The sequence below is a fragment of the Tenrec ecaudatus genome, chromosome 2, assembly GCF_050624435.1.
Source record: "Tenrec ecaudatus isolate mTenEca1 chromosome 2, mTenEca1.hap1, whole genome shotgun sequence".
NCBI classification, from domain to species: domain Eukaryota; kingdom Metazoa; phylum Chordata; class Mammalia; order Afrosoricida; family Tenrecidae; genus Tenrec; species Tenrec ecaudatus.
In genome coordinates, this window is record NC_134531.1 from 73,546,285 (window position 1) to 73,559,863 (window position 13,579).

Genomic DNA, 13,579 nt, shown 5'->3' on the forward strand with positions numbered 1-13,579 from the left:
CATGACCTTTTGGGGCCGCACTGTCCCCAGGAGGATAGAATGCAACATTTAGCAGGCCAGGTAAAATGCCCTCGCTCCTGCCTTGTCCTTCCGGCTTCCTTCTCCCACACTTGGGTTCATCAAGGCGTAGTGAGTGAAATCATCTTTGGTGAATAATGCTGGACCACGCTGAAAATTGGTGGCTGAGCGCTGGACCCTCGTCATCTCCACGCACTTCGTCCCTGACAGGGTAACCCATGGTTACTGAGCTGGATCAGTTGAGGGGCAGAGAGCCTCCCCTCCCCACTGCGCTATAAAGAGACACAGCCAGGGGACCCTACCAGCTTCCAGCTCTCAGCCTGGATGAAGGTGTGCGGGCGGAGCCCCCAGCCACCCGGAGGGAAGTCCGCCAGCTGCAGAAGCAAGGCCAGCATGTCCGCTACCTTCAAACTTCAGTATCACTTCCTCCTGATCGTCCTGATGACTCTGAGAGGCGAGGGTCGGTACCTAGAGGTGAGCATCCCGGGACGGGTCCATTGCATCTTCCTCTCGCGAGGGTCTCCCCTTGAGCGCCAGGCTGGCTGCCTCCGCTAGCCCTCTTTCCTCCGCCTCAATGGGTCTTGGCTCTTTCATCCCCGTGTGCGGGGTGCGGAGCGCGCTAACTCCGGGATCTTCCCCGCTGCGCGAGCATCCCGCTTGCCGCCTAACACTGGGGCAGTTGGGATACCCTGGTCTGAAGGTTCTCAGAAAGACCTCTGGACCCCTGGGGAGACCTTGGCCCACCCACCCCGCTCTCTCTTCCCTAGGCTGTGGGACAAAGTCGGCGCTTTGCCCCCGCCCCCCCCCCCGACTCCTTTCTTTGTCGCCCCCTAAACTACCTACCCCCTCCCCCTGTCCCTTTCCAGCTGCGGGGAGTCGCGGACCAAGACCCGTTCCTGCTCTTCGGCTCCGACCTGAAGCGGGCGCTGGAGGGGGAGCAGCCTTACCGCCGCGCCCTGCGTGAGTCTCCCGCGGCGGCGGCGGGGGGCCGGCGGGGGTTGTGTGGCCCCGCGGGGGAGGGAGGTGGCCAGGGCTTTGGGGACAGGCGGGGGCGACGCTCCGGGGGTCTGGGAGTCGGGGCGCAGGGTGGCGGGCAGAGCCAGGGACGGAGGGCGCGCCCTCACGCGGTGGCCCCGCCGCTCTCCCCGCAGGCTGCCTGGACCTGCTGAGCCTCCCGGGCCAGTTCACCTTCACCGCGGCCCGGCCGCAGCTCCACTGCGCCGCCTTCTTCATCAGCGAGCCTGAGGAGTTCATCAGCGTCCGCTACGACGCGGTGGCCATCGACTGTCAGGGCGGGGACTTCCTGCAGGTGAGCCGGGAGCCGCAGCCCCGAGCCCGAGCCCGGCACGCCGCAGGTTCGCACCCCGCCGGGGCGCGCTTCTCCTGAGCTCTCGGGGAGCGCTTCCCAGAACTTGACCTCCAGACGCGAGCGGCCGCAGCCAAACGCACGGGAGCCGGACCTGCGGAGCCCGCGGGGGCCCACGTGTCGGACTCCCGCCGGCCTGGCTTCCTCCTGCCCCTCTTCGGGGAACCGGGTTCCGGGCTCGCAGTCGGGGTTCCAGGAGCTGGGGGGTGGGCTGGGGGCGGGGTGTCTAATTGGGTCAGGTGGGAGGGGTGGACGAGCCCCCCCCCCCCAGCTCACAATCCCCTCGCTTCCAGCGGTCCCCTGCATCTTAGGCTGCCTGCTGGAGTTTTATTGTTGTTCAAGTAAAAGAATCTTGATCCAAACTTCCAAACTGGCATTGGGTCGGAACCGGTCGAACACATCAGAGGGCCAGTGCTCGGGCCAAGGCCCTGGTCTTGGGGAGGTGGGTGGTTTAGCTCATGTGACTCTTGCTTGGGAGCCTGCTGCCTGTGGCGATGGTGAAAGTAACCTTTCAATCGCGCCTCCAACTGCAGGAGTAAGCGCCTAGGGACGCAAGGGCATCCTGGTCCCAGGCCCGAAGCAGTGGTTCTCCACTTTCCTCATGCCGCGACCATTTCGGGCAGTTCTTCATATGGTGGGGACCCCCCAACCATACAGTTATTTTCGTTGCTACTTCATAACTGTCATTTTGCTACTGTTATGAATCTGGCGACCCCTGTGAAAGGGTCCTTAGACTCCCCCAAAGGGTCGCAACCCGCAGGTTGAGAACAGCTGGTTTAAAATGAGGGAAATGGATCTTCGATTGCTAGTAGCTTGTAAAGTGACTGCCCCATGTCGGCTTGGGGCATTTTGGAGGTGTTTTGCTCACATTGCAGCTTTTGTGGAATTTCTCTGAAGGGGGAGGGAGAAAGTGCAAGCAGGGTAAGAGTGTACATTGCCTGTGCTTTCATTGACAAAGTGACTAAACTAATTAGCTCCAGGATGACAAGGTTCCTTTACTTTCATTAAAGCAACGTGCACTTTAAGGAGCCCAGCTGGTGGGGGGGGGGAGCGGCTAAGAATTGGGCTGCTAACCTGGAGGTGGGTGACTTGAACCCACGGGCTCCCTTCTTGGGACCAAGATGAGGCAGTCTGCATCTGCAGAGATGGATGGCCTTGGAAAGGAACCCACCCCGCTGAGCAGTTCCATCCTGCCCTTTCAGGTCACTTTAGAATCACAGCGGGGGGTTCTGGACACTTTCAAGCGTATACAGAAAAACAGGGACACACTATTGCAAAACCACCTTCACAGTCAAAATGTACACAAGTAAGCAAGGAGAGGGCAGGGAAAGAAAGAAAGGTCTTCAGCGCCATGGATTGACACTGTGACTGCAACTGCGGGCTCAGACACAGGAAGGATTGAGAGGACAGCCAAGAGCTGGGCAGTGTTTCCTTCTGTTGTGCATCAGGTCACCGGGGTCAGAGCAGACTCGATGGCACCTAACAACAACAACAACTAAGCAGGCAGGGGCAGGCAGGTGTCAATTCCTCACTGTCAGAAGATCCCTGACTAGAAGGCTTTCTTTCCCCTTTTCAACTTACCCATCCTAGAAGCAGCCGAAGGAAACACGATCTGTGTTTGTATGTTTTTGTTGGAAGGTATTTGATGGTTGGATTCTCAAGGGGGAGAAGTTTCCCAGTTCCCAGGACCATCCTCTGCCCACCACGGAGCGGTACATCGACTTCTGCAGGAGTGGCCTCAGCCGAAGGACCATCAGATCCTCCCAGAATGTGGCCATGGTCATCTTCCGAGTCCAGGAGCCAGGGAACGGATTCACGTTAACCATCTCGACGGATCCTAATCTCTTCCGTAAGTGGGTCCCTTGTCCTCTAGGCTGACAAGCCGGATTTGGGGGTCAAATCTGCTTAGTATTATTGCATAGGCTTAGGAAATGGGAACCGAGGAATGATTTAAATCGGAATTAAAAGGATTTTTTTATAATTAAAAATGACTTAAAAGATATTTTTCTGTTCTTTATGAAAATCAAATCGCAGTTTTTAATTTCTTTCCAGGCTAGGTACATTACGGCAGCCAAAAACCACAATTTCCCTCAATGTCTTATTTTTTGCTCCTAAAGTACTACAATACATTCAATGATAAACTATCCCTCCACGTCATCCCATTTATCTTCGATAAGCTTGAGATACCAGCTAGGAGGTATCAGTCCTTGAGATATTTAGACAAAGACTGAAGGACTTTGTATCTGGGGTGCAGTAAATGGCTGTATTCCCTAGACCAGCAGTTCACAACCTGTGGGTCGTGACCCCTTTGGGGCTCGAGTGACCCTTTCAGAGGGGTCTCCGAATTCATAACAGCAGTAAATTACAGTTATGAAGTAGCAGCAAAAATAATTTTATGGTTGGGGGTCACCACAACCTGAGGGACTACATTAAAGAGGTGGGTACGGGGAAGGTTGAGATCCACTGCCCTTGACAGGGGACCTCATTCTTGCCTTGTGATTCTGAGCCTACCACTCTAATTTAGTTCATCTCTGGTAGAGAAAAACATAGATTATTCTTTAAAACTCAGCAGCCCTGATCCAAATCAAATTTTCTTAATCAAAATAAGCTTGTTCATCTGCTTGTTTTCTTCTCAACAAGACAAAATTCTTAGAAGAAGAAAAGTTCAAAGAAAACCTGGCACTCGTTATTAGCATGTGGTTGAAGAAGGGAGCTTAATCTCCCAAAGAATTTAGTGACTGATCTTCGGCTTTTTACTTAAAAAAGAATGTACATATACTTATCGTGAATTAGGTGAAGGTTTATGGAGCAGATCACTTTCCCATCCAGCAAGTCAAACACAGTTTGTTTAATGTGATTGATTGCGATCTCTACAATGTAGCATCGTGCATATCACTGCCCCGTTGTCTTTACTATTTCTGTTGCCTTTTCTAATTCATCTGAGTTCTGTCCTGGGGTAAATGATGCTATTTTGATCTCAAATGGTATGGACTTGGGTCTCCAATGGCTGTGTGCACCCCTTAGAGTTACGGTGTTTGCTATAGATGTGCCTATCGTTTGGTTACAACCTGAGCCATTGGAATTCTCGTTCAGGCCCGATGGGCGACTAAGGGCCTTCGACCAAAGGGCTCCATGGGTTTCTATTAGACCAGTAAGACTGGTCTGAAAAACAAGACTTTTTATAGAAGTCTCCCAAAAAAGTCTACGTTAGATGACTGGAGTAAAAGAATCCTAGAAGAAAAGGTTGTTTAGAATTCAGAACAGCTCTAGAATCATTAAGAAACCCCACGTAGTCTTGAAATTAAGAGTAATTAAAACTATCAGAAGGAGGCAAGAGGCACTTCTAACCTATTTGGATCAGTCAGGAAGTTTATGTCACTATAACAGGCCAAATATGAACCCTGGTGGTGTACTGGTTACATATTGGGCTACTAACCACAAGGTCAGTAGTTTGAAGCCACCAGCAGCTTCTTGGGAGAAAAACAGGACTTTCTACTCCCAGAAAGAAGGACAGTCTGGGAAACTCACAGGGCCAGTTCTACCATGTCTTATAGAGTCTCTTTGAGTAGAAGTTGACTCAATGGCAGTGGGTTTGTTTTTTTATTATAGACAAAAAATATGCACTCAGCTGCTCCTACTTTTATAGTTAGAAGAATAACAAAGTCTAGGGTTGAGACACAAAACAAAAAACTTCAGAAATACTTGGGAACAAAGAAAACATTACAAGTTTAATGTATCATTTAGTGTCAAAAATATTTAGTGTATTTCTAATCTTTCTCAGCTTATTTCATGATTTAAAAAATATTTACTGATTTATTTTATTCTTTGTAACCCTAACATCATGGATCTTGATTCAATGAATGAAGGCAGAATTCTGACATCACCTTCAGGCTTCAATTTATCCGAGACCCCCAGCTTGAACCTGGGCCCTACTTCACTGCAGTGTTCCCAGAGCCACTTCAAGTTAGCATTCAGTTAGGATGTGGATAGCAATTAATCTAAAAATATAGATAGCCCTCTGAGATGAGAAGTCTCCTTGTGAAGTCCAAGTCCACTGGACAATGTTCATGCCATTGGTCAGTTTTATTCTCTAAAACCTTGTCTCCAAATGACCTTTGGGATTTGTATACTGTCTTTCCGGGGCCAAGGTCCAAGGTCACAATGAAGTTCTGAGGCTAAGATAGAATGAGTGGCTTTTCAAACCTAGCATGTGGCACAATGCAAGTGTGGCTTGTTTTTGTTTTCCCTCCAAAGCCTGCAATGTCATCTCTCAAACCCCAAATGGAAGGTTTTCCCTGGTGGTCCCACACCAGCATCGCAATTGCAGCTTCTCCATAATTTACCCTGCCGCGATAAAAATATCTGATCTCACGCTGGGGCACTTCCACGGTCTTCCATCAAAGGTGAGTTGCTTGCTTCTGTTGCATTCTAAGACCTTGACTGTATCAGATCAAAAGCCATCAGGCCACAAAACCAAGACACCAGCAGATTGGATGGGTGGTGTTCATTCATCAGCCCATCTCTGATCGGCTATTCCATCTCCCGTGCACTTGTGCTGACTGCCCGTAACCAAATCCCTCTTCGATTGCAGTAATGGTGGGAGTCACGTACTCAGGTGACCCATCTGAATAACTTTTCTTAAGACGTAGAAATGCTTTCCACTGGTGAAGTGCTGGTATATAATTACAATTGAATTCTCTTGTGCTTGCCTCTTTGACAAAAATTCTCTCCTAGCAGAGCCTAGTGTGAGTCATCTGCACACACAGCTGTTTTTCTGATTATTAGAATTTTCTTTTGCCATGAAGAAAGGATCTCATTGACAGAGCTGGGGTATGCACCAAGGAACGCTAAGTATAACATAAAATACGGAGCTGGATTTTTATGTTGCAAAATGCAGTACAGTTTTTGGAAGACTTTTCCCCATTATATTTAATTCTATTGACTCTGCTTCAAAAAAAAAAAGTTGAAAATCCCTATCAACCTGTTTTCCCATGACCTTAAGATGAACCCTGAGCCTGAGCACATTTGTTGTTGTTGCTGTTGTTGTTGTTGCTCTGGTAGAGCTCCTTTCCTCGAAGTCGTCCTCATTTCCTGGTATTTTCTCGTAAGTCTAGGTTAAGAAAGCCCAGCTGCTTGTTGATATAAAAAACGACTAGGGTTTCCATTCAGTGAAAGTCAAGTAAGTCTGGCCAGAACCGCAAAAAAGGGAATATGGTCCCCCATTTTAAAAAGCTCTACACGCACAGGCCAGTGTCTAACCTTCTAGTTGGAATTCATTGGAAGAATAACCCTTTGGTAAGGAGCACGGGTAAGTGAGTAGCTATCAAGCCTTATTCATCATTCTTGATGCAGAATATAGAGTACAGAGGTGCGCTGTAACAGACCCGTGCTTTCTTTTTCACAATGGCAACTAAGCATGGCACATTTCCTATTATGAATATAGAGTATTCCATTCCCAAATAATTTTGTCTGCTTACAGAAGCACTATTATTCTGTTGTTGATAGGTGCTACTGAGTATGCTCTGATCCATAGCGCCCAGTGCACAACAGAACCAAACACTGCCGGGCCCCGCGCCATCCTCACGTTGTTCCCACGCGGGTGCCCGTGTTGTGGCCACTGTGTCAATCCATCTCCTTGAAGGTCTTCCTCTTTTTCAAAGACCCTTCGCTTTACCAAGCAGGTCCTAATACCTACTATTATTCTAGATGCTGGGAATTAGCCGCAAACAAAACAGGTCCTACTCACCTGGAACCTACACTGGAGGAGGAGGAGGGAGCAAAATGATAGGGTGCTCCAGATACTGACAAGTGCTCTGTAGGAAGTGTGCCAGAGTGGTAGATGCTGTGGCACCCAGGGAATGGGAACAAGGGAGCAGAGGGAGAGGTGGGGAGCCAAGGCTGTCTCTGAGAAAACCCCCAAACCCAATGCCATCAAGTTGATGCCAACTCAGCAACCCTGCAGGACAGGGTAGAACTGCCCCCTGTGAGTTTCTGAGAATGTACCTCTTTACCCCCTCGTTATCCCACATCCCTGAGAAGGAAGCATTTAAACTGAGACTTCAGCAGCAGGCACAGAGGACCTGGAAACTATAGGAAGAGCTGACAACAGGGAACAATAGTGCAGAGGGTCCGAGGCAGCAATGAGCCAGCTGTGTTCCTGGAGTGGAGAGGATGCAAGGGTAGCTGGGGAGTGTAGGAGCCAACACTGGGGAGATGAGCAAGGCCACGTCATGGGCATGGTCCTCTGCAGGACTTATGAGTATTAAGGAGTTTGAGTTTATTCTAAGAGCAGAGGAAAACCACTGAAGGAATGTAGGCAAGGAGACAACATGATCTCACTCTAAGGACATTCTGCTCCCATGTGGTTAGTGCGCTACAGAGTGTTGCTAGGAGGTCAATGTCATAGCTTAGGCAAGAGACGATAGTGGCATATTCTAGGGATGAAGAACTTCAACAGAGAAATCCAGGACTGCTATTGAGACTCTGAACCTCAGAGAGAAAGCTCCCTACACAATGCAGTTTATAGCCTTGTTTACGAGAAACGCTGAGAGGTTTGGGAAGCAGAGAGAAAAGCCATTGCCTACCAAGGCCTCCGTTCTTCATTCTCACATTAGCTTCTGCTTCTTCCCAAAGTGTTTATTTTCCATTTTGTCTCCCAAGTCTGCCTCTTTCCCTTTCACCACCTGCTGAAATTTGGATCCCACAGAGTCCAGTGCAAAGTGCAGTCTTAAGAGATAGTCCTCCTGGACACCAGGAGAGAAGAGAAAGACAATTCAGGCTCCTCCTCCCCGCCCCCTTCACTCCCAAATATCCTACTAAATTTTCCATATCAGAATGTGGAGTGCTGTAGACAATTGGTGTAACTATACCTCTACTTGTTCACTTGATGAAATGCATGTAAAGCACTCACGTATGGCCCCCAGGACATGAAAACCCTTCAACTTGGAGCTGTACATCCCATCTTTCCCTTCTGTTGACTAAAGTGTTCAAAGGCGAGGCTGTTAGGTGTAAGTGTTGAATGACCTGATGGACCAGTCTGATTTGTAAGATGCAGATACTTGACTTCGTTGAACTCTGACTCTGTGTGTTCAGCAGTTCAAATAATTCAGTGTGTGCATCCAAATGATGTGAAAAGCAAAGCGTTTTCATGCATCTTATAAGTTTACAGAATCCCATTTCATCAGTACAGTTCTTGAACTTGAAAAAAGACAGCATGACACATATTTTTAAAAATATGATGACTCAATCGATTTAGGAAAGCATTTCTTATAACTTCCTCCTCTCCCTTTTAAATGTCTTTTAATTTCCGGAGTCCTGGATGATAAATGAATGGCATTGGGAGGTTGGCTGGGGAGCGGTGGGGGGCTGATGGAATGAATTCATGGAGCCTGTAATTGGTCAAAGGATTTGACTTCCTTAACTTTTAAGTATATCTCGTCCTGATGCTTTATTCTAGAAACCCTCAGCAGGCTGTGGGGGAGTAGGAGACTTTGTGGAGCTGTTGGGAGGAACTGGATTGGACCCTTCTAAGATGATGCCTTTAGCTGGCCTCTGCCACCCCTTTCATGGCCCTGGTGAGATGTGTCTTAGATTATTATTTGTGTGCCAATCAACATTATTTTAAATGCAAACATGTTTTTTTTAAGACTGGAAAAGTGAGGTCCACAAAAAACTTTGTTGAGTCAAAATAAGGGCTCTACATTTGAGCCTCTATGCATCTGTATATGAGCATAGAATCCATAATCAAATGTCTGATTTAGGGAGGGGAACCTGTGTGCAATGAAGGTACGTATTCAAGGTTGGCCCTAAGTCAACCCATGAAGAAGATGAAGCTTTCTGACCCTGCGCCCTTTCTACCTTTGGGAGGTGACCTTGCTTTTGTATTCTAGAAACTGAAGGTTTTATCTGAACGTGGTCAACGTTAAGTAGCTAGATCATTAATCATAGTACAGTAATGAAGTAATAGCTTAAGAGTATATATACATATATATGTATATATATACATAACAAAGAGGTAAACCTTATTAGAAATTATCTTAACTGCTGACTCTTCCCCTGCCATTGCTAACAGATTAACCATCCTCTCACAGGCTACTCCAACAATCAGAGGTAAATTCTAAGTCTAAAAGTGGTCTCTAGTAATCAGAGATTGGCTTGGTGTACTCAGGGCATTTAACCAGCTCATTCAGATGGATTGTTGAAGTACAGACTCAGATGAAGTATAGCTCAGCTGGAAAAGCAAACTCTCAGCAGGGAATCCAACTGGAAAGAACCGGTTGAAAGACCCAAGTACACTGCAGGCCCAACAGAACCACATCTTTCTCAAGGGCCAGAGAACGTGCTACAAGGGATCATGTTCAGATGGGCTGAGAGTCGGTGGGAATTACTGACCATTGACGCACCCCATAATGAAGCCGCGCGTGAGGGAGGGCAAGATCTTCATGATATATTTTTCATGCCTATATTTTCACTGCAGGCAGCGGTTTTCGATTATGGTCAAGAGATAAAAATGAAACCAAGAAGGAAAGATAGCAATCTCTGATCTCCTGGTTGTTTCTTATTTCCTATCATAGCCCTCCTTTTCTCCTGTCATCACCAATCATTGATCAACTGCAATTCAGAACATGTACACAGCGGTGTACAGTATTTCCTGTTTCCCTTTACACCAGGTTTGCCTACTGGTGTTTTCTCTTAGAGTTAGTTCTAGGAACTCTGTGATAGGATTCATCTATACCAGTAAGCACTAAGCAGAGACTAGCCCTCCTCATATGCCTGTAAAAAGTTTCAGATTCCAAATGATTAGAAGATTAATGTGAAAATTGGTGTCGTGTGAAAAGGGAGAACATTTCCCAGAGATCACAAAAAAGAAGGTGACTGTCACTATCTATCTGCCAATTCACATCATCAAATAACTGCCAAATGATGTCATTCCATAATGACCAATTACATCATGTCAGCACTGGCCAGCTACTGAGAATCATGACAGATAACTGTCCTCATCACAGCCAGCATTAGTTTCCCCTTATAGTTTTCATTCCTGAAAAATAAATAAGCAATTTCTCTTCAACAGTTAGATGGTAGCTATTTACTATTATCCTAAGTATAAAATATCAAATAGCAAGAGAAGGTGTGCCATATATTTGCTTTAAGGAGGAATAGCTGATACAAATTGAACCCATAATCCCAAAGAACGAGGTTCCAAGAAGAAAATAATTTAAAAAGAATTTATTCCCTAGAATAATAATAATAAATCATAGCAGCTCATGTATCTCGCAATAGAGCAATAGCTCTGCTTAAATAAAATGGGATTTCAGGGTAAGTCCTCGGCTGCTAACTGGGAGGCTGGAGGGTGAAATTCATTTAAAGGAGCTGCAGAAGAAATGCCTGGCAGCCAATTTCTGAAACAGTCGCTGGAAACCCTGTGGGGTACACTTCCCAAGTCCTCCAGCATACAGGCGGTCTCCCTGGGTGGCAGTTGATGCAATGGCACCCCCTTATTTTAACTAGGTGGGTTCAAGGCAAACTTTCCTATCGAGATCAAGTGAAATGCCATTCTACCCAAGCTGGAGGGTAGCTTTATGTTAATATGCCCTGAGCCTTGGCTTCAAAGGTTATATTCTCTGTCCCTTTGCATTCACGGATGCTGCATTGCTTCCGTGCTGATGGCGGGAGAGGGGCTGCCTTGCAGCAGGGTGAAAAGATGAGTGTCGGACTTAAGGCCACTCATGCCTCAAAATTTAGATAATTGAAACTGGGGTAATTTTTCTGCTTGCATAATATGAGCCGAATTAGGTAAAATTGTAAGCCTGAAGCCAAAAAACCCACTTGGGCCTAAATGATCTCAATAGTTGAAGTCAGGGCAATTGTAAGGCTTGAATTCTATGACTCAGTGCTTCATTTTCAACTGCACCGTGTTTTTGAAAACCCCTTCCTAAATCATTCAGACAATGAAGAACTACTAGGAACCCTGCTCTTTAAATTGGATTTTTTTTCAGGGAACAAGTCAAAATACTGTGAAATATTATGCACATTTACTAAAGGAAATAGGGCATGTTAGATAGTTTAAAGTACAGAATCAGATCGGAGGTACAATGGCCTTCCCAATCATATAAAGAAAAATACATTTGGACTTCCTAGAAAAAGTTTAACTGGACTTCTTAGTTAAGGTAATAAGCATTATAGGGTTTATAGTTATAATACCCCCCAAATTGACTTCTACTTCAGTAGCCCTCACTGGCCATGTCCTGGCCATTTACACCCTGGCACTTCTTTGTGAGATGCTCATTATACAATGCCAGTGCTGGCATTTCTCAGATGTGCCTTAGAAAGGTCACTCTAGGGTCAGACAGAGGGTCACGGTGAACTGGCATCAGCCCCCTGGCAGTGAGCTGGAGAAAGACAATGGGGGTAGGAGGATGGCTGAGAAAACTCCAACCAGAAGCAAAGACAATGTGGGGCAGGTAGTGTTTGATCCATGAACCAGCCGGAGCCTGGAAAAAGAAAATCAAAGTAAGTTTTAATTAAAAAACAAAAGTGAATTTCAATATGTACTTTCTCAGGCACATCTGGACTAGGAGATGACATAAAATTAGTCAGACTCCTATACAGATTATGGATCCAATTGGATTAAGATTGGATAAGGTGATAAGAAATTATGCCATGCAAGAAGTCTAGTGGGGGGAATGAGAGGGAAAAAGTGTAAGTGGACAGACAATAGCACACAAATGAATATTTTCAGTTTACATTAAGATCACCCCATGATGCATATTGTTTATAGGTACAATTATAATTATTACCTAGGTTTGGAAAACAATAAACATGATTTGGATTGTCTTTTGCCTACATCAATGTCCAGCATACATTCCACCCTCTAGCCCTTACCCACTAAATGCCAGGTGGACCCCTAGATATTATAACCCGAACTACCAAACTCACTGCCATCAAGTCAACTATTCGTCAAGATGCCACTGCAGGACAAAGAAGAACTGCCCCTTCGGATTTCTGAGACGGTACATATTTATAGGAGCAGACAGCCTCATCTTTCTCCCGCGGAGCAGCCGATGGTTGGAATCGTGATCTGTGGTTAGAGTTCCCCTAGTAAGCTACCAGGGATTGACAAACCCTGTGAATTCACAGTCTGTCCCTACCGGGTATTAGTCCTCCCTGTAAACACTGATCTAAAACAAAGTTGCAGAGTCAACAGATCATTGCCTTCGTCCGTCTTTACCACCAACGTCTTACAGGTAGGAGAACAAGGAAGAGACCAGGAGGTGTCCCTTCCATGATGTCCGGTCAGTTGTGTTTAGATAAGGGTACCCTTGGAGCTGAGGGTGAAAGATTGAGTTCGATGTCCTTGTCCTAAGTTCATTAGCTAGCCTAAGAACACTGGGAGATCCTCGCTGGTGCAAACAGTCCATGTGCTCAAATGCTCAGGGAAAGAAAAGGCACAGGCTCCAGTTCACCCAGAGCCGCTCTGGTGACCCACTTCCCAAAAGCCACGCACCGGAAGTCATCCACTGACATGCAAGGAGTTGCTATGAGTCAGGACCCATTCCATGGCAACTGGTTTGAGATCACGAGAGTCAACTTTGCTGCCCTGCCTCCTTGCTCTTTAACCTTCTGAGGAACTTTTCATGTTGTTTCCCCCCCCCCCCCCCAATTCCAGCCCACATGAAGATCGCCTGTGACAACACTGTGGTGCGCATGGTCTCCAGCGGCAAGCACATCAATCGCGTGACTTTTGAATATCGTCAGCTGGAGCCATACGAACTGGAAAGCCCCGATGGGAACAGCATCAGGGAACTCTGCTTGTCTCCTCTCTAAAGAGGCGACCCGGTGATTCCCATGCTGCTGGCAAAGGGGTTTTCAATGGCGACGACATGGGCTTCTGATATCACTCCGTGACAAGCTCACACCAGTCCGTATTCCCAGCCTCGCGCACCTACCGTGTACACATGACCGCGTTCCTTTTTGTACCTTCTGCTCTTTCGTCTGTAATATGTAAATGAATCGGGCACAGAAAGGGCGCCCCCTTTGGTAGGAAACAGGATCGAATGCCAATGTCTGTAATTTCTAGGTGTGCCAAAAACCTGAACCAGTAGGCCAAGCACTAAGCAGGGCACAGGGTAAAGATTGTATCTCCTGGGAAATCCAATAAAGAAACTAGACTGGCGATGCCCAGACAAATTTCCTAAG

The 13,579-nt window shown here is 46.9% G+C and overlaps 1 protein-coding gene across 1 annotated transcript; it reads left to right on the plus strand.

Annotated features, from left to right (window-relative positions):
- The first annotated feature begins 411 nt into the window (after nucleotides 1–411).
- CRHBP (corticotropin releasing hormone binding protein) lies at nucleotides 412–13,207 on the plus strand. Its single transcript, XM_075543048.1, has 7 exons — nucleotides 412–492; nucleotides 885–978; nucleotides 1,170–1,327; nucleotides 3,023–3,233; nucleotides 5,639–5,787; nucleotides 8,841–8,958; nucleotides 13,050–13,207. The coding sequence occupies exons 1-7, from the start codon at nucleotides 412–414 to the stop codon at nucleotides 13,205–13,207; spliced, it is 969 nt and encodes a 322-aa protein (XP_075399163.1).
- The last annotated feature ends 372 nt before the right edge of the window (nucleotides 13,208–13,579 follow it).